The sequence below is a fragment of the Ambystoma mexicanum genome, chromosome 4q (genome assembly GCF_040938575.1).
Source record: "Ambystoma mexicanum isolate Mex_15411 chromosome 4q, UKY_AmexF1_1, whole genome shotgun sequence".
In the NCBI taxonomy this organism is placed as follows: domain Eukaryota; kingdom Metazoa; phylum Chordata; class Amphibia; order Caudata; family Ambystomatidae; genus Ambystoma; species Ambystoma mexicanum.
Window position 1 is genome coordinate 397,491,403 of NC_090928.1, and position 19,377 is coordinate 397,510,779.

A 19,377-nucleotide genomic window follows, 5' to 3' on the forward strand; every position below is an offset into this window, starting at 1 on the left:
AACAGAAAATAAATCTGTTGGAAGTGGCACGTTGAGATGCAGCGGATTATATCACATCAGAGGGTGCATCACAGAATGGTTATCGAGCCCTTAATGACTTTCTTGACAAAACATAGACAAATTGTTCACTAGAGTCTAACAGATAGACTTGGTCTTAGTTTTACATAAAGTACTTGCAGGTTAAAGGTGTGAGTGCTATTCAAGCCAGTTTATAACACTGAATATACATCCAGAACATTGAAGGCTGACCTAGCTTTCCAGCTCTACATGTCATTGTAGTGGATCCTAACATGACAGCTTTTGCTATTCACATGAACTCTTGGCACTCAAGTTCCTGCACCAAAAGATGGATGCGTTAGTGGCAGCAAAGCAAATGTGTTTTTTTTTTATTCTACTGATGTGTGCATATTTTTGCTGTGTGTTGTTATTTAGCAGGCCAGCACCCATTACCTGTCTGCAGGTCCCTTACCTAAACAGGTGTGATTAATAGCAATCGGAAACAGATGCATCATTGAGGAGGGACGGGTTGTGTCATAGAAACTAAAACAATGGAAAACAACTCTTTGCTGCATGGTTTGATTCTGCACCTCTTTGCTCCTTGTCCCCTTGTAGGTTGATTAATGAGTGCTGAAGGGTAACGAGCATGACTGGCTTATAAGACTGTAGTTTTCCATGCAACTGGTCATGCTTGCACATCCCCCTAAGCCACCTGCAAGGAGCCCAGGAGTCAGTTGCTGGGTTGCTTTAGAACGATCATCTGTACGTGCAGGTCTATACTGTTAATGTGTGCTTGTTTCTTCCTTTGCACCACCAGGTTGAACATCCTCAGCGGTCCAAAAAGGCTGTGTGGCACAAACTGCTCTCCAAGCAGCGGAAGAGGGCGGTGGTTGCCTGCTTTCGGATGGCACCTTTGTATAACCTGCCTCGGTAAGAGCAATGTGAGGCGTTTAGGGATAGCAGGTTTTGTGTGCTCCTGTGTGTGTGGTGAGCCTTCACGGGCTCTGAGATGAGAGGTCGAGTGATAAGCAAAGTTGAAAGCGAGGTATGCCTCCAAGCGCAGAAGCCTTTAGGTGCGCTCCCCGTGCCCATGCTCCCCGGTCAGACCATTGTCGCAGGGGAAAGGACCTTGCCACCAAAACCGTGCAATCCTTCACCCGTCCCTTAATGGAAATGTCCAGGCTCGGCAGGGCGATCACTCGGTGCACACATTTTACAGGGATTGAATTTGGGGGCTCCTCTCCAGCAGAATGAGGAATGGCTTTTGATTAACTAAGAAACCTGCACTCAGATTGTCTGCTTCCTGATCAGCACATTCTGGTGCAATTTTTGTTTTACCACCAGTCTACTAAGGTGTCTTGGAATCGGGGGTTTTTGGGGTGTTGCATTCTTAACTATTAACCACCAGTGTGATGGCCTGCTCGTGTTCCAGTTATTCATGGTAAATATTCAATGGCAATGCGAACAGCCATAGAAACTTGATTACTCATTTCTGGGTTTTCAACTCCTACTCTGGGCTACCTACGAGGAGTAACATCAGGGGTGGACTGGCCTATACGGAACTCTGGAAATTTCCTGGTAGGCCTCTGCACCATGGGACTTTTCTGTGTGGTATTTCTAAATTGTCCCATGGGAAAAGGGCTGGGCTTACTGAAAAGGTCCAATATGGGGCCACTTTGAAAATGATTTCCAGGGCCTCTTTTGGTTCCCGTCCACCCCTAAGTAACATCAGTGATATCTGTTGCTCACTCTATAACTTACTTGAAAATTAAGAGCAGCATTGAAACCTTGAAGATTAACGAAAGGAAACTGTAAGCCTATCATGAAGCGACATTTTGTGGCTGTTTTCTGCCTTTGCTGTTATATATGTTTTACCACAGTTGATGTCATGTGACATTTTTCTAGTTTCTTCGCTGGGGTTTTGTGCTGAGTGTACAGTTTTGCATTTTCTATTTACCACAAGCAACTCGTGGGCACATTTGTCTGTGGAAAGGATGCACATTTTGAACACTATCTGCGGTAATAATGACTAGCTCCTTAAGCAGTTCTTAGGCGTGCAGGTCCGTTTTAGCTATATCTCTTGCATCTACAATTTAGACGGGCCCAGGTGTCAATCGGCTACTGTGCGATGACGATAGTAACTACGGGTTGCATTTTGAAGTTGGGCATACTGAACAAGTTAATTCCAACGATCATCTCATCCCAACTTTGCAAAATACTTAGTCGTTCTCCTAATGCTTTTATGGCCCTACCATTGCGTAGATATACTGAACGAATATTCACCCATTAGGCTGAGAATGATCAATTCAGAACAAGAGATGAATGAGGCGGCACTTCACCACATCCTCCATTTTGGGGTCAGAGAATTCAAAGGGCAATGTTGTAGCTCTGCTTTTATGTTCAGTACTTAACCCCAAGACTGAACTAAAAACAAATCCAAACCTAAAAGGTAGTCTGACCCCCCCCATTTGGCCAAATGCTAGCCCTCTCATAGGTAATGCTTGGCAGCAGGTCTCGAAAGATGTCAGCAGAAACATGAATGAAATGCAGAGGATGGGACTTACCAGAGAAGATGCTTCTATAGAGCCTTTGAGGGTGGAGCATAGTGACATCAGAACATAGGCCAGCCCGAGTCAGAGCCAATAGGAGTCAACTGCAATAGGGGCCAACCAGAGGAAGTGCGAGAGCTTAGTGCAAAAGAAAATGCCTACAGTCACCATCTACTGAAATGTCACACCCCGGGCGTATCGCACAATTCCTTCCAGACCACGGAAACCAAATGCAGTTGTCACCTCCCACCTTGGTTGGCATGGGCTCTTGATTAGTATTCACAGGTATCCACGAGGCAGCCAATGGGGGAAGAGGGTTAGGGAGAAGTTGTGGATCGGTAGGGGGTGTTAGGATAACCAGAAAGAGGGTTATGGTAGCTTGAATTGTAATGGTATGGGGAGTATAGAGGAAAATCATACACGTCATGAAAAACGCATTAATGCAACTAACTTCCTTAATCAACAAGTTATTTAACCACTTGAAACCTTCTCCTACCAACAGTGCAACATCCTTCTTATTTAGGATATTGCATCCTAGGACTTGCATCTCAAAACAGTAATTCCCTAAACAAGCGACTAACATAAGCATATGGTGTTCTCATATCATCTCCTGAACCAGCAATTGCACACAACATGAAGCGGGACATACAGCAAGAAATCCAACATAGCACATTACATATATCAGCGGCACCACAAACTGGTCTCCGGGGTACCCCTTTCTCTGCTGCCTGGCAATAGTGTTTTCCTTTGGGCACATGTGAACTGGGGTGCGGTAGAACATGCCCCTTATTAGAGTTTGCCCAAGAGCAAGCAGCACAAAACAACACATAGTGTCCCTAACAATTCAGCCCACACCTCACACGTTCATTTAACTGAATCTCGACTCTCCGTGGCTCACTGATTAGAGTTCATGAAGATATAGCGCTATGTTGAAAATGCACGTGGCAGCAAACACACCCACAGTACTTCCACTCTCCGTGGCTTTCACTAATGAGAGTTTGTGAAGATAGCAGCGTTTAGGCAGTAATGCACGTAGCATCACAAACAGAATGCACAGCATCGCCGGGTTGCCTCCCTTCATCTCCCAGACACCCGGTGGGCACTTAACTGAGGCCTAGGTGGGGCCGGACGGCACCTCCCCAGGCATTCCAGCTCCAGCATTGAGCAGCCGAGCCACAATCACTGTGTTGTGATCCGTGCCTCTTTGAGGGACACAGAAGGAGATGTGGCTCCTCAGAGCTCCAGCAGGAATGCCCCTCACTCCTCCTCACCACCGGGGGACCAGATCTGCCAGCTCTCCGTTCTTTCTCCTCGGGCCCGTGCCTGCACGCCAACATCACCATCAAGCAGCATGGGCCGGCGAGGAGTTTAAATAGCAAGCCAATCCGTGCGCACGCACCCACAACCAAACTCCAATGTCCTCATGAGAATTGTAGTTTCCTGGATCCTTTAGCCCGCAAACAGGCCTGCCCAGCTCCCAACAAGCCCCTTTTCCTCACATGAAAGTTCACAATGTACAAGCTTTCCTGTAATTAATTTCAGTGTCCTGCTTCCTGATTTGGGCCTATGTAGGAAGGGAGGTCTCAATTTGCATCAGCTCCTTTCAACCACCCATCATGCAACTGCCAACAAGGCTGATGGGGCCCCACACATTGTTGCTGGTGTAGGAGCTGTGCATGAACACTTATTGGGACCCACCTTTTCAGTGTGGAGGCTGATCCTTATTCTGGTGCCCATTAAATGGTACCAGAATAAGGATCATCCTCCACACTGAAAAGGTGGATCCCAATAAGTGTTTGTGTGTTAAAAACATTGTTTCAAATAACACTTTGGGAAAAACTTTGAAGTATAATTCATCGCCTCCCTGAATGTGATCCAGTAGGAGCTGTGCAGTCGCACCATTTCCTACAGTTCAGCCTTCAGAACCAATGAACACACCCATTCTCATGTATTACATGGTGAAAATATATATTGCTTAAAATCCCTTATAGCATCCACCATGTAGTTCTTCCATAAGCAGGGTCCACAATGGCATTCTGACAAAAACAAGGCACTTCAAGCTGATTTCATGTCTAAGGAGGTGGCTGAGGAACCCTACAACATTTTTAGTGAACTCAAGAGGAGAATCTTTGATCAGTTTGATGAGGAAGTGAGAAATGTTCCTTGCGCCAGGACACACACACACTCCTATTTAACCTCCAGTATTAGCACCAGTGCCAACTTCAGTGACATTCAACGATTACAAGAGCCTTCAGAGGAATAGGTTTTACGTCTCACCTGTGTCTTAGGGTCTGAGTTTAAAGTGGTTTTCTTGTTCTGGCGTTTTCTTTGAGTAATCCGGGACTCATGCAGGAATGGGTGACCGTCTCTGGACGCCACCCTGCCCGGTGAAATGAACACCAGTCAGGGGAACAGCCATGGCCAACCGCCTATAAGGAAAAACCCACTAGGTGAAAAAACCCGATGAGCGTTGAAGCAGGCGGTGTGCTGTTGATGTTAGTTTGTTTCCAGACCGCCAATAGTAGGAATTCCCAGAAGTGCACAGTAATGCACTGGTAGTTCCTTTCCAGGCAGCCAATAAAAATATCCAAAGCGTGCACAGCAAGGACTAGTCAGAAAACAAGAAATGGCAAGAAAAACAACCACGAGTACAGGATAATCCAGAAGGAAGATCCAGGAAAGGAGAAAACACGGCAATGCAAAAGAGGGAAGGTTTCAAGGTAGGCAAAAAAAGGAGTAGCAGAATGCACAAAGAATGATGGGAAGCAAGGCAGAGAAAAGGTCAGGAGTGTAATAATCATGGGCAATGAAAGTAAAATGGAGCGCTGAGCTAAGAGTACCTTGGCAGTGCCACACTACAAGCTGGTTCTGAACACAGATGATATCTGTTGTGGCAACGTAATCATCCTCTGCGTAAGCTGCAGAGCACCATGTAAGACTTTCCAGAGGCCTCAAAAGATGCAGACAAATAGGGTGCCATCTTGGAACAGTGTACCTTGTCTGTGTAACTATCTGGAAGTCTCCACTTAGACCAAAGGGACCAGTACTTGAGCAGTCTATTCATGACAAAGATATCAAGTACTGAGAATCCTGAGGACTGGGAGTTGGGAGGAGAGGGGTGGCCAAGAGTGAACAGGGTGATTCTCAGTTTTGATACTAACCTGCAAACTGGGCAACTAAAGGGTTAAAACAGGCTGCCACTGTCTCTGCTTTAGTTCTCCCTCTGAGAGAGAGAGAGGCGTAAAGGTCTGCTCCCACCTTAAATCTCAATTTGCACACATGGGCTCCAGTCATCAATCCACCCATTTATAACTGTATTCACCTACAGTATATTCACCCACTCATTCATCCACCTTTATTCACCCATATGTTTACCTCCTCATCCAACTATATTCACCTAAGCGTCCATCCAATCATAGCTCCCCACTTAGCCCACCGATCATCACCATCATAGCTAATGAGCCACACATACACCCATTTTCGTCCTCTTTTCTGTCCTCCAGCTCATTCATTCACCCACCCCCCTCAAGTGCATTAATGAACTCGCCATCCATCCACCCTCTTACACCCGCCCTCCCTTACTCGGCCACTAATTTATCCACCTAGTCATCCCACCTTCCATACAACCACATCTGCCCAGGAATCCATTATTTCACCCATCCAGCCACATTCATATACTCATTCGCCCATAAAACCATGTTCACCCACTCATTCATCCAAATATATTCGCCACCTCAACCATACATGCATAGAGACGTATCACACAGACAATCCATCCATAGAAGAGGACCATATTCACCCACTTTCCCATCCACCTAAACAACCATGTTCAACCACTCAACTACTCATTCACACTTTTACACTCAATGATAAAGCAATGCCAGATACATGCACTCTATCGGTGTTTGTTTAATTCCAGGTCATAATGTAGGGCTTGCTTCCATTCTCACATTTCACAAGGCCTTTCTCCATATATGCACCTAGTACTTTGAACCCTCTAATTGAACATATTCGAATGCAAGCTTTTTTAAACCCTAATCCTCATGGGCAATGCAATGTGTTCAACAATCGGTGTAGAGTGCATTGTCATTCATAGATCTATGACGAGTTTAGAGTGTTCCTCACCGAAGCAGATTGTTTTCATTTTTATTTTAAAATGTATACATTTCAAAATTCACTTTAAGTGGCATCAATTTCAATGCACTTTAATAGATTTGGACAAGGGAAATGCAGCTGTATTTTGAGTATCATCGGCATACATATTTGCAGTTAGGTTAATAATACAGCAGCTGTCAATTACGGTACTGGTGGAAGGGTAACTTTTTTGCGACATTCTCTTTTCCCTTTAGGCACAGAGCCGTCAATCTTTTCCTTCAGGGCTACGAAAAGTCTTGGATTGAAACTGAGGAACATTACTTTGAAGACACATTAATAGAAGATTTGGCGGTACGTTGTTTATTTTGCCTTATTTTGTTTTGCTTGGGGCGGTTAGCATGCAGAGCGGCAGGCTTCACCGGGGAATATTAATCAGTTTGTTAATTATTCAAATCTTTGTCGTTAAGAATCTAAAATGCATAGAGACCTTCTACAGCGGCAGTGACCTGAGATCAGCAGAAGGCCACATCTTGCAGTAGAGCTTTCTGAAATATGCAAAAATTGTTTATGAATGTTGATCGCCAGAATGGACCATACACGGTAGACAAAAGTGAGGCACAAATTTACACCGAATTTAGGTTGGAAAATCTGAGCCCGGTTTCCTCACGAAATTACCATATGTTGTGTGTGTAAGATTTCAACTTCCCAAACATCTACTTACCACACTAGTCGAAAGGACTAAAAACATAGAGGCTTTAGATACGAACATTAGGTATTGGTGAAATTTAAATTCGGATGTCTTAATTGGGAAAAATTCTATTTCTTTCCATTATGATTCTGTTACAACTGCTCAGAACAAAACACAGCACAAAATCAATTTGCAGGAATTATCAGAAAAATAAGGGGTAAATATGTAGTAAAGGTTGTTCATTTCATTTGTTAAAAGGAAATTACACAACTTATTAGTGGGTTTTGTTTCTCAGCAGGTTAATTGCGAAATATAATTTAAAACTAGTTATTTGAGTTTTCCACGTTGCTAGAACATCTGTGGGGATGCAACCTTGATGAACATTTTCTCAGAAAATTAAGTAAAAACGTAGTTTGCTAAGAACATCTCCGGCAACTGCCGGTCAATCCCCCCCATCCTCCGCTGACTTTCTTGCATGCAGCAATTTTGGGGATTTTGAAACTGCACAAACTGTTGTTGAGGAATTCATTTACCATAAATATACAGAATAAAAAAAAAATCTCATAGTTTGTAGAATGTTTGATATTTAATGCCCAGTTTCATAAAATAGTAGTTATCAAGAAATCCAATATATGGCAATTTTTTGTTTGGTCTTTGCATAATATTATCTTCATTCACTTTTACGTCCGCTGACAAAAGGGTGCTCTTTTTGTAGAGAGGTCATTTCTTTTAGGGCACCAAGATTTTATCCAGATGTCCCCTTTGACCAAATTGTGTAATCTTAAATTAAGCATGCGTCTCATTCTCTTCCAGATCACTTGCACGCCAAAATGAGGTGTTTTTATTTAGCTGCTCGATAACAACATTTAGCCCTATTTAAAATACCAGACCGTCATTTTTAGGCAAACATAACAGGGACAAAATAAACATACGGTTTAATCATGTGAAGATATACACTAAACTTGAGCTCTACATCTGTTGCTGAGCCTGGATAAGGCTCTACATTTGCCATATTGTTTTCTAATGCAGTGGAATCTGAATCCCCTGGACAGAAAAATTGACAAAATTCCAGCATGTCTGTCCCACAAGGGCAGCAAATCCACTGCGATAGCCAATACGTTTACTTAGTGACAGGACTGTAGACCCCACACCCCAGCTGCTAGATAGGCTATTGCCAGGCTAAGGAATCGTGCACATGTGAAGGATGGATCAACAGAATCCTTCCTAGCAACCTACCCCTCTCTATGCTCATACTCTGATGGCGTGCAGATTTACAAAGAAGGGTTGCTGGATGCATCGAGGAATAGGGGTTGGGATGCAAAAAGAAATGTTTCAATTGTGTTGCGTTTGCAAAACAGTGTAAACTCCACCCCAAAAGTTAATTTACATAACCTGTGTAGTGATTATTGGTGTGAGGGGGGATTCCAGATGCAAACCTACTGAATCCCTCTGGATTCTACTCTACCAACCAGAATTTAATATTGAAATTATAATTGATTGCTTTTACCTCTGGGAGTTGAGAGGGCACAGAATTGTCTGCAATGCTCTACATTCCAGCCTTCACTGTGGCCAAAGTGTTCTGACAAGTGTGGCGTACCAGAAGACCGACTAGGACCAGAAGACATACTGCAGGACTTTTATTTATATTAAAGAAAAGGCCACACTGACCCTATTGCTAATAGCGAAGCTTCCTACTTAATAAACAAAACTAATGGTGCTTGTCAAAATAATAAATCATGTCCTCTGTCCAGATCCTAACTTATAAACTTGGCCCTACCACTTAGAAAAACATCTTAAAGGGGAAATCTGGCAATATAGGCTGCCCTCAGTGTTATTTAATTGCTGTCGCTCAGTATTTCCAGGAATCTCTTCTAGTTTCAGTTCCCACAATTATTTAATAGGAGACAGGTCTCCTGACCTTATGCTATGCTATATACCTGAGGAACACCTTTTCAGTGTTTGGAACTATAATAAGATGGACACGGACTGATAAACTCTCAAGTTCCAAAAGAAGTAAATTATCTCAATCATTGTAGATTAAAGGATAATTCCCTAACCCTCTACATCAACTATGCGGGTCTCTCCCCACGAGATTCCAGTCTTGCTTGATTCTGGTTTCCCCTGGGACAATTCCTTACTTGCTTTACAGGGCCCTGCTAGCTCCATTGGCTCTCTTGTTTCCAGTTTGTTGCTTGATTCATAGGGGTATGTGTTTTCCCTCTTAGTATATTTTTCTCTTGGTTTTTGGGTGTGGCATTGAGCTGTTTAGCTGATTCCAAGGCTTGTGTTTTTAGGGCTGCCGTAACAGTTGTTTGTCTGCCTCCCTCGCTGGACCTGGTTGCCCCTCATCGGAATCAAGACTATTTGTTCCTTCTCCCGTTCTCAAGGTCTGGTCTCTGTGCCCCCCCTCTAATGTGAGCAACCTGGGTACCTTCTCTGCAGCAGGTCCTGCTCCAGTGAGGTGGCTTCGACCCGGTGACATTGGCGTTCTCCACAGCTTATGGGCGTCCTCTCATGAATGCAAGCAGGAGTGTTTCTTCGCTTGCCGCTATGTTGATCTCGCTGGTTTCATTTAGTACGTGCAGGGGAGGTGTTCATCTATTATTGTCCAGGTTCGGTGGCATTTCCTGGGCTCCAGTTCCACCACATCCTCCGCATGATCACGTCTTCCCTCAGAGTTGGCTCCACTTGGCCTCTCCCACTCTGTACTCTGCCTCGTTGGCCAGGTTTCTTGTTCACTTGGACTTCTCTACTGATTCTCTCCTGGTTTACCTCCGGACCTCCTTCCGGGTCCTTCTCCGCTTCACAGCCTGCACCTTTTGGCAGCGCGTCTCTGCCTCCCAATGAATTGGGTATGATGGAGGCTCGCTTCTATGTAGCACTTCTCCTCCTCCATTTAAGGGGGAAAAGTCCTTTTATTCTTGTTTCCAGATACCAAAGGGGCGTGTTTAACTGTTAAGCCCATTGAGAGGCTAGCATTGCTATGGGCCAACTGCTCAAATGCACTTTCTACATTATTTGGAGTTCCACAACTGACAGTCAGATCCCCTTCTGGTATTCCGATCTATGCAGACAATGGGCCTCATTCCGAGATTGGAGGTAGCCATGGCGCTATTAGCGCCATGGCTGCCTCCAATACCGGGTCCGGTCTGGTTGAATGGGGATTTACCGTGTCATTCCGACCCTGGAGGACCCGGTAAGTCCCCATTCAACCAACCATTCCCCATTCCCATTTGAGCCACCTATAGGGCTCAATGGGAATGGGGAAGGCGCCAATTACGGGCCCGCAAACAGCGGGCCCGTAATTAGCGCTCTGGTCCCTTAGCGGGACCCATAAAGGACGTGTGGTCAGACCACACGTCCTTTACGGTTCCCGCTAAGGGACCTCGGAATTGTACAGTAAGGGTTTACCAGCACCGGTCTCCTTACCGGTGCCCGGTATCCCTTACCACCCAACTCAGAATGAGGCCCAATGTCTCAGTTGTAGGGAGTTCCCTACCGGAATGGTTGTCCCTGTACCCTGGCGGGGAAGCACTCCCAGTGTGGTCTTTGCAGATCCCTAGGGAGGGTTTTGCTTAGAAGGCTCACCTGCCTAGCCTCAAAGGGGTTCGCTCCCCCTAAGGAAGAAATGGACAAAACCTCCAGATTTGTCACACAACCCATTGGCTGGAAAATAGGACATTGTGGCCAGTAAGCCCATATGAAATCTCCAAAGCTCTTACCGGCTGAAATGTTCTCTGCGTTCTGATTAGCTGAATGCTCTGATCTTTCTCTTTGGACATTACATCATCCAGTCCTCCCAATTACAGATATGGGGGATGCAGGAACCTAGGGAAAAATGCAGCACATTGAATGCTCCTTTTCTGCTCCCCTCCGGTCCATGAAAGCGTTAATGCTGTGTCACATGCATCCGAATTTTACTTCTCAGTGGTACAAATATATCCTGCAATTGCCTTTCGTCTTCAGTTTGAAATCTAATTTAGGTGGGCCTTCCCATGAAAGCTCAGAGTCCCGCCTTCCTTGGCTGCCCTGTCTTTGAGTTTTCCTGAGAAGGCCCACTTAAACTAGATTTAAAATTTGAAACGTATGGTATGAGAACATTATTGGTGCTGTACATAATTCACACTTTGTCTTAAAAAAAAAATGGTTGTATATGCAAATATATTTTATATGCAGCATTAAGCTTCTTTTAGAGCAGTGCCATACACAGCATAGCAGCAAGTGCACCTTCTAAGAATAATAATAATAATAATAATTTGGAATTTATATAGCGCTACGAACCCTGAGGTATCTGAGCGCTGCTTATTATTACCCACGGGGTGTGGTGCTCATGTATCGACCTCGGAAGGATGAAAGGCTGAGTTTGGCCCTGCCGGGATTCGAACCTGCGTAAAAATATGAACAAGCAAAGAAAGACTCAATACTGTAGTCCTGCATTCTGGTTTTGCCTTAAAAAAAAAACAAAAAACATTTTCCATGAACGGGACCATCTTTGGCTTCTCCCTAAATGCATGGTTCTCAATGTAAAACCCCCCATGCCGTAGGCTGGCCAAAGGCCACAGAGCATTCTTTTAAAGTGGACAGAGCCTTCTCACGTCAAGCCCCATAGGACTATTCTCTGCCCACTTTTGCTGAATACACATTTTAAATCCGTCCAGTACTTTCCTGGTGGTCCCTGATACCAAAGCCCTGATTGGCTGCCATCTATGTTGGTCATCATTTAGTTCTTTAATCACAGCCATTCTTTATTCCTTTTGGTGTTACAAACGTTTTGGTATGGAAGCTACACACACACACACACACACACACACCACACCACACCACACCATTTGACATTCTGTTTAAGCTCTTATGTGTTAGGCCTGTGCTTACCGTATGTCCTACTTGGACCAGCGCATCTGAATGCTTTAGTCGAGACATACTACCTTGCTATGTGTGCACACCAGCATAGTGGAGTTCTTCTGTAATGTTTGATGTTTTTCAAGGGTAGCCTGGAGCAATTTTCCAATTCGTGCTACCACATGGCCCGAAAGGTTAGGTAAGAGCCCTAGAAAGCGGCTTAAAAAAATGTAGCTTTTACATTGCGCTTCATGTCGTAGACCAGTCTCCAAGCGCGGGATGTGAATTTGAACCATGGATTGGCAACTTCCAGTGGGATGCCTGCATCGGGTGAAGACAAACCACAACAACCGGGCTCTGCGAGATGCAGAGAACATCTGAAGTTCAGTCTTCAGATGATGGCTGCAAGCAAGAAGGGGCCCATGACTCTTCAGACCTCAGCAAGGATGTTCTTGGTGATGCAGGACTCCGAACTGGGTAGACCCCACAAGTCCAATAGAGAGCAGCATCAGGAAAGTTCTTTCAAAGAGGAGGGAATGCAGAGCTCCATCTTGTAGTAGATAGCTTGGGCAAAACTCCTAGCAGCAATCATCCAGCATCTTTCTGTGGCCTCCCAAGCGCCTGATCCTATGCTCCAGTGGTCAACTTAAGAAAATGCCAAATCCTTTCTAGATATAAGAAATCCTTGGCTGGGAACCAACCCACTGATCAGGGGATCTGCAACATTCAAACTCTGAGCAGCTGTCCAATCATGGACAGTAAGGCCAGGTACAGCATAGTCTCCAACAATGTCCAGGATGTTTATCTGGGCTTTCTGAGACCTCATACCTAGTGTAAACCAGTTCCATGCACACAAATGGCTAATTTCTGGCCTCTGACTAGAGCCCGCAAAGAGGATGCCCATATATGGCCACATTCTAACTCTGCTCTGGAAGAAGGTCAAAAGAACAGGAGTGCACCCAGAAAAGCAGAACTAAAGGCAGCACTTCCACCAGCCTGTCTGAGCTTAGAGAACTATGGCAATAATTCTGATTTCTTCAAAAAGAATTGGAAAGCAAGGTTTCCCTGCACTACACTTCTTGAGGGGGGTAGTAGTGCTATGCAAGACATGAAAGGGAGACCGGTCCCCCTGCACTGGAAGCCTTAATGATTGGTTTAGTTAATTTCATTTTGGGGCCACTGTACAGAGTAAGGTTTAAAAATGTCTCCCTTGCATCAGTCCAGTCAGGGTATCAAAACTGTCCATAGATAGAAAGGTAGCAGAACGAAAACTGTTTCCCAATACCCACAATTTAACAAGTCTTAACCTGAATAAATAAAATTCTGCACCATATCATTGCAACTGTTCCTAGTTAAATTCAAGTTCCTCAAAGTATTGAGTTAGAGGCTTTTCTAACTCATACGTAGCAATAGGCGTGGTTATGGTCAGTGGGCCCCATTACGAGTATGGCGGTAGCCGTGCCTGTAGTAAAGGCACGGCTGACGCCGGTATTGATTTTTATCCGGCGTCCAGAAAAGGGCAATTGACGGGTCATTACAACCTTGGCGGATCCGGTAATTGCCCTTTTCTGGGCACCGGTAAAAATGTATCCCCGTTCCCATTTGAGCCCCATCGGGCTCAATGGGAATGGGGAGGGTGGTTGCAATGGTACTGTTATTAACGGTACCATTGCTACCGTCAAGTTCTGCTTGCAGGTGCCGGTACGGGCACCCGGTAGAACCTGGTGGCTGTAAGGGCACCCGTGAGCAGAACTCATAGTATGGGCGTACGGTAATATCGGTGCCGGTAGCGATGCCAACGCTGTTGTTGCCTTACCGCCATACTCGTAATGAGGCCCATTGTCTTTAAGTAACCTTGACCACCTGCTTTTGAGGAAATAATACTTAAACTGCCCTTTTGAGGAATGCCACTTTAGGGCAGTCCGCTATCTGGACTCAAGTGGCTAGGGACTTTATTGCTTGAGAGAGGTGTTCGGGCACAAGCGTCTTCTCTTTCCTTGCCTGACTACATTGCTGCTGTTTTGACTTATAAATGCACTTACTAGCTGGTGCTGCGGTAGGAGGAAACGAGATCTGTATAACAGTGTGGTTTATGCAGGAATCCATCCTCTGCCTCCCTCCTGCCATCCAGTGTCTGGTGGCGGACAGAACACTTTTAGGTCCTGGAATGGGCTGGCCACATTTAGTGCTAAATTAGGCCAGACTCTGGACAAACTCAAAGGCTTCTCTGAGGAAAGGATGAACTTCCAATTTGATTTTTGAGTTGTATCTGTAAGATATGAACAGCAACATTTAACAGTAGTATCTCTGTTTAACATCAGTAAAAACTCTAATATCAACTATATTATGTGCTCAAATATACTAACCATATCGTACTGGCTGTAGGTCTCTTGTAGTATAGTTTTCAAGGAGAATCATAGACGAGCTTAAAAAGTCATCTTTTTTTTTAAGAAGTCTGAAGTCCTAGAGTCGCCATACAATATCATCAGCGGGTCTGTGACTATGAGCTAATCGCATGGGAACCTCTGTATGCTGCCAGCCTCCTCTGCGTCCAGTTGTTTTTGCACTCTATCTTCTGCATTTCAATGTGATGTAAAATTACATTTTTTTTCTCCAGAAAACAGTCTTAATTACTTTCTCGAAGCAAGCAGGCTCTTAACCCACAATGGGAAAATAAATTTGAAAATGTCACTTTAAAATAAAATCACATTTGTATGATCTCTTAATGAAAAATAACTGTTTATGAATTCATAGTGATATAATCCATTGTTGGCTTGGTTTTTCTTGATCAGAGGCCAGTGAAGGATTTGCCAGAAGAAGACGAGGCCATTAAGAAATTCGATCCTCTTCATCAGCTGATTTTGCTGTTTAGTCGAACTGCCCTTACAGAAAAATGGTAGGATTGTAATGCAACCCTAGCTCTCTACAAGTGTTTGTGTTTTCCTTAAAATTGATTGCAATACTGAGTGCATCCATCATCCTGCTTTGGATAGGTTCTCTATGAAAAGGGAACACCATTTGAAAAGGGAAAGGTATGGCTTGCTTATGATGACATTTGGTCATTCTGTACTAGAATTCTTTATTGGTTAGGATTTTTAGGGAACATTTCTATAAATGAAAAAATGGTTAGGAGAAAATAAGTTAGTCATGAAAGCAACAAAAGTATTGTCATTCCAAGAAGATATCTGACTTCCAAATGTCCAAGCATTGTTTGTGTCTTGTCGATTTGCTCTTGCCAAGCCTCGGTTTCCAGTAGCCGGTGTGCACTAAAGATTGGAGGAAAATACCTTCAGCATTACGCTATGAAACTCTCTGCGAAACTACACTTGAAAAAGCAAGCATATATAAGAGCACATTATTGACAAAGCTTCGGTATACTTTAATCTAAATTTCAAACTTAATATCGCTTGTCTGTTTAAATTGTGTAACTATCAACTGTCAGAGATGACACAGAAATCACTCCACGCCTCAAGGATGGTTTAAGGGTTTTCATCTGAGTTTTCTTTCTGGGCCCTTTAACCACCCCCCCCCCCCTCGTCTCCCTTGGTACCTCCTCCCTAACAAAAGCATCTTTAACCCCCGGTTAGTGCTAACAAATGGTAAGCCATACAGTCATGCAGCTGGTTTGTTTTTAAGATGTTAATCTAAAAACCATCTATCTAAACTACCTCTGAGACTTACTTTCCCTACTCTATCTGGGTGTTAGTGCTCTAATTGGATTTCAGGATTGTGCCTTGGAATAAGATTGCTTCAATTACACCCACGCTTACCTCTTCTATTCTCTTTCCTTCTGTTCCCTTCTATTCTCTTCCCTTCTACTCTTACTACTTCATCGTTCCACCAAGTTTCTTTCTCGGCAATGTTTCACGCCTCCTATTTGTCACCTCCACCTTTGGATGTCACTTTTCCTCCCATGCTACTTCATAATTCACTTCTTCAATAGTGCATTCCACCTTCCACTGCTGCTCTCCTCCTCCTGCTACCACTCTCCTATTTCCCCTGTGATGCGAATAGTGCACAGTGAAAGGAGGGTGTTTGAGCAGATACTCCTTGCAGTACTTTACCTACACTCTTGCCACATTGTGTCACACACTCGCACTGCAGTATCCTTGCACTCAATAGACCAATGCCTCAATTTCTTCCAACAAACGCCATGTTTCCTGCTTCCTGTTTCATCCTTTTATTGCCCGACATGGCAAACTTATATGGGGATTGCCCCTCTCTTTCAATCCTTTCCTGTTCCGGGGTGTCTGTGTCAGTCTGATGATGTGCCAGGACTGCGTACGTGGAGCTACCCCCACAACCCAACCCCACTTACCTGGAAGGTTGGGTTGGGCAGACAGAGCTGCAACGTGGCCCCATATGCAGCGCGCATGCCTTGGTGAACGCCAAACAGATGCAGAGCGAGGAACGGCAGCAAAAGCAAGAGTGGGGCCAGCATCAGAGAGCAGATACTAAGGAAGGGATAGCGGTGAGAGCTGGATTGGGGCCAGCATCCGGGATCACCCAGAGGTGCCGAAGCCATCCAACCAAGACCGAACTTGGTGCCCTTGCAGCTTGACCGCCCTCAGGACATTGGCATACCCGCAGCCCCTGCGGTGCTGGCGACACCCCATGTTCTAAGGGGGCCCTCAGTCTTCAAATGGAAATATATCTTTTTTGATGTCCGAGTGTGCTCCTACCCCCTTTTCAGGGATGGAGGCCTCAGGCTCCTCTGCTCTGTGCATGACAGGAACTATTCCTGACTGTGTGGGGCAAGAAGCAGAGGCCTACCTGCAGAATCCCTCAGAGTGACCGATTCCATGAAAAAGATAGGAAATATTTTTTTTTGGGAACTGTCTGCACATGCAGGGCGTGTGTATGTGTATATTATATAATGTGTGTGAATGGGTGAGTGTATGATGTATGAGTGGCGGGGTGTACATATGTGTGAGTGTATGGTGAATGGCTGCATGTCCAAAGCAGCATGTGAATGGTGTGTGCGCTTGTGTTTAGTGCTGGGTGGAGTGTCTGATTTTGGGGGTTGGGAGGGAAAAGAGACATTTATGGGGCATATTTTATAATATGTAATGTGTGTGAATGAGTGTATAATGTATGGGTGGCTGGGTGTGCGTGTATGAGTTTATGGTGAATGGGTGCACATTTAAATGAGTGCATGGTGTTTAAATGTGCGTGCTTTTGTTTAATGCTGGTCGGAGGAGCTGTTAATGGAGGAGCAGGGTGGGAAGGAGAGAGGATGTGTGGGGAGACATATGTATATTATGTAATGTGTGTGTGTGTGTGTGTGTATGATGTATGGGTAGCTGGGTGTGAGTTTATGATGTATGGGTGGCTGGGTGTGAGTGTATGGTGCATGTGTAAATGAGAGTGAATGGTGTGTAAATGTGTTTCGAGGGGATTGGGTCCTCCGACGTATTCCATATCTATGACATTTAATCACCACAGCTGTGCTGCTTCGGAAACTTTTTTCGGCGTCTGCGTCCTGCGTGGATGACGTCGATGCGCCGTCATCGAGGGCGTCCTCCGACGTCATCCGATGTGATAAGTAGGACGCACGACGCCCGTAGCCTCAGTTCCGTTTTTTCCGCGAACGTGTTGCTTCGTGATTCTCGGTTCACGCCTCGACTCTTTGGAGTTCTGTTCTTCTCGGTTCTTCGAACCTGTTCGTTTTGTGCAAATCCTTCGTGTGAAGATGTCTCCTACTTCGTCTTCGACCCCGCGTCCGGGTTTCAAGAAGTGCGGGGAGTGTGGGTCCAAGATGTCGGTGACGGACTCGCACGACGCCTGCCTCTGGTGCCTCGGGGAGGCCCACGACACGGATGACTGTATCGACTGCCAGTCGCTCACGTCCAAAGCCTTACGCGAACGTAAGAAGAAGTTGTCGGTAGGTCGGGTGTCCAAGCCCAGGAAGTCGAAGTCTGCGGGGCTTTCGATGGATGATTCGAGGGGTGACTCTCCGCGTCATCGTCGGAAGTCTCGTGGGTCTCCTTCTAGGAGTCGGTCTCGCCACTCCTCAGCCTCTTCGAGGCGTTCTCGGAAGCGCCGACACCGGTCGTCTTCCAGGTCCTCCTCGGAGGACTCTGCCCGGCACGTCGCTTACCCCACCAGCCGTGCGACGCCGGAGGAATGGGCTTCCTTCGGGAAGAAAATGCTGGCGATTCTTGAGTCGCAGGGTACTAAGCCGTCCGCGCCCCCGAGTGGGGTCGGTCGTGAGAGGTCGAGAGACACCGCTCGCATGAGTGGTCGGCACGAGTCACGGGAGTGGTCCCGTTCGGACAAGGAGACTCGTTCTCGCCGTACCCGTTCCAGGTCCCGGTCCTCGACGCGTTCGAGACCGTGTGCACCTGTGAGGTCTTCGAGGAAGACATCGACGTCTGAGGCGTCGAGGGCGTTGACAGGCTTTCTCGAGGCTCCGGCTTCGAAGAAGTCGTCGAAGCCGTCAACGCTCGGGTCGTCGAGGGACACGCTCGGGGCTCCGGCCTCGAGGGCTGTGTCGACGCCGCCGATGCTGGAGGCGCTGCGTCTGACGTCGACGCCGATTTCCTCGGCGCCGAACCTCTCGGCGCCGATGCCGGTTCTCTCGACGCCGGCGCCGATTCGCTCGACGCCATCGACGTCTTTCGTGTCGGAGGTACCCCGTGGCACGGGAGAACCCCCTAGGAAGGCTCTGGTTAAGAGCAAGCACTCTCGGGTGCCTTCTTTTCGCCACCTAGACTATATTTCAGAGGCGGATGAGGATTCTGATGGCCTGGTTCCTAGTCAGGTTCCAGATGAAATTGTCTCGGGCCATAGTCAGTTTGACGATTTGAGACAGTCACTGCATGATGCCAGTGGACTGGACACCTCTCCGGAGGTGGAGTTTTGTAGGCCTGAGCCTGGCTCTCATGCCGATTCCTCGTACCGGCGCCTTATGGCTAGGGTTTCTGAGTACTTGGGATGGTCTGCTCCCCCAGGGGAGTTTGTGCAGGATGATCTGACGGACATCCTTGATGTTGGTCCCCCAACTGACCCTGTACTGCCGTTCCATATGGCTTTACAGAGAAGGGTGGCGGTGGCTTGGACTGCTCCGGAGAGTCTCCCGGCGGTGGGCAGATCCTTGTCGCGAAAATACCGTCCAGCCAGTAGCGACCCCTGCTACTTGACCAGGCACCCCACTCCGGAGAGTTTGGTGGTGCAGGCGGCCACGGCCCCGGCAAAGCAGGCGTCGTA

General features: G+C 46.1%; 1 protein-coding gene across 1 annotated transcript in view; it reads left to right on the top strand.

The window, feature by feature from the left end:
* RYR2 (ryanodine receptor 2) overlaps positions 1 to 19,377 on the top strand; it is a 3,854,281-nt gene that overhangs the window by 3,034,181 nt on the left and 800,723 nt on the right. Inside the window, exons 75-77 of the mRNA XM_069607971.1 lie at positions 815 to 927; positions 6,896 to 6,992; positions 14,961 to 15,064. Coding sequence (XP_069464072.1) covers positions 815 to 927; positions 6,896 to 6,992; positions 14,961 to 15,064 — 314 coding nt within the window. The remainder of the gene's footprint in view (positions 1 to 814; positions 928 to 6,895; positions 6,993 to 14,960; positions 15,065 to 19,377) is intronic.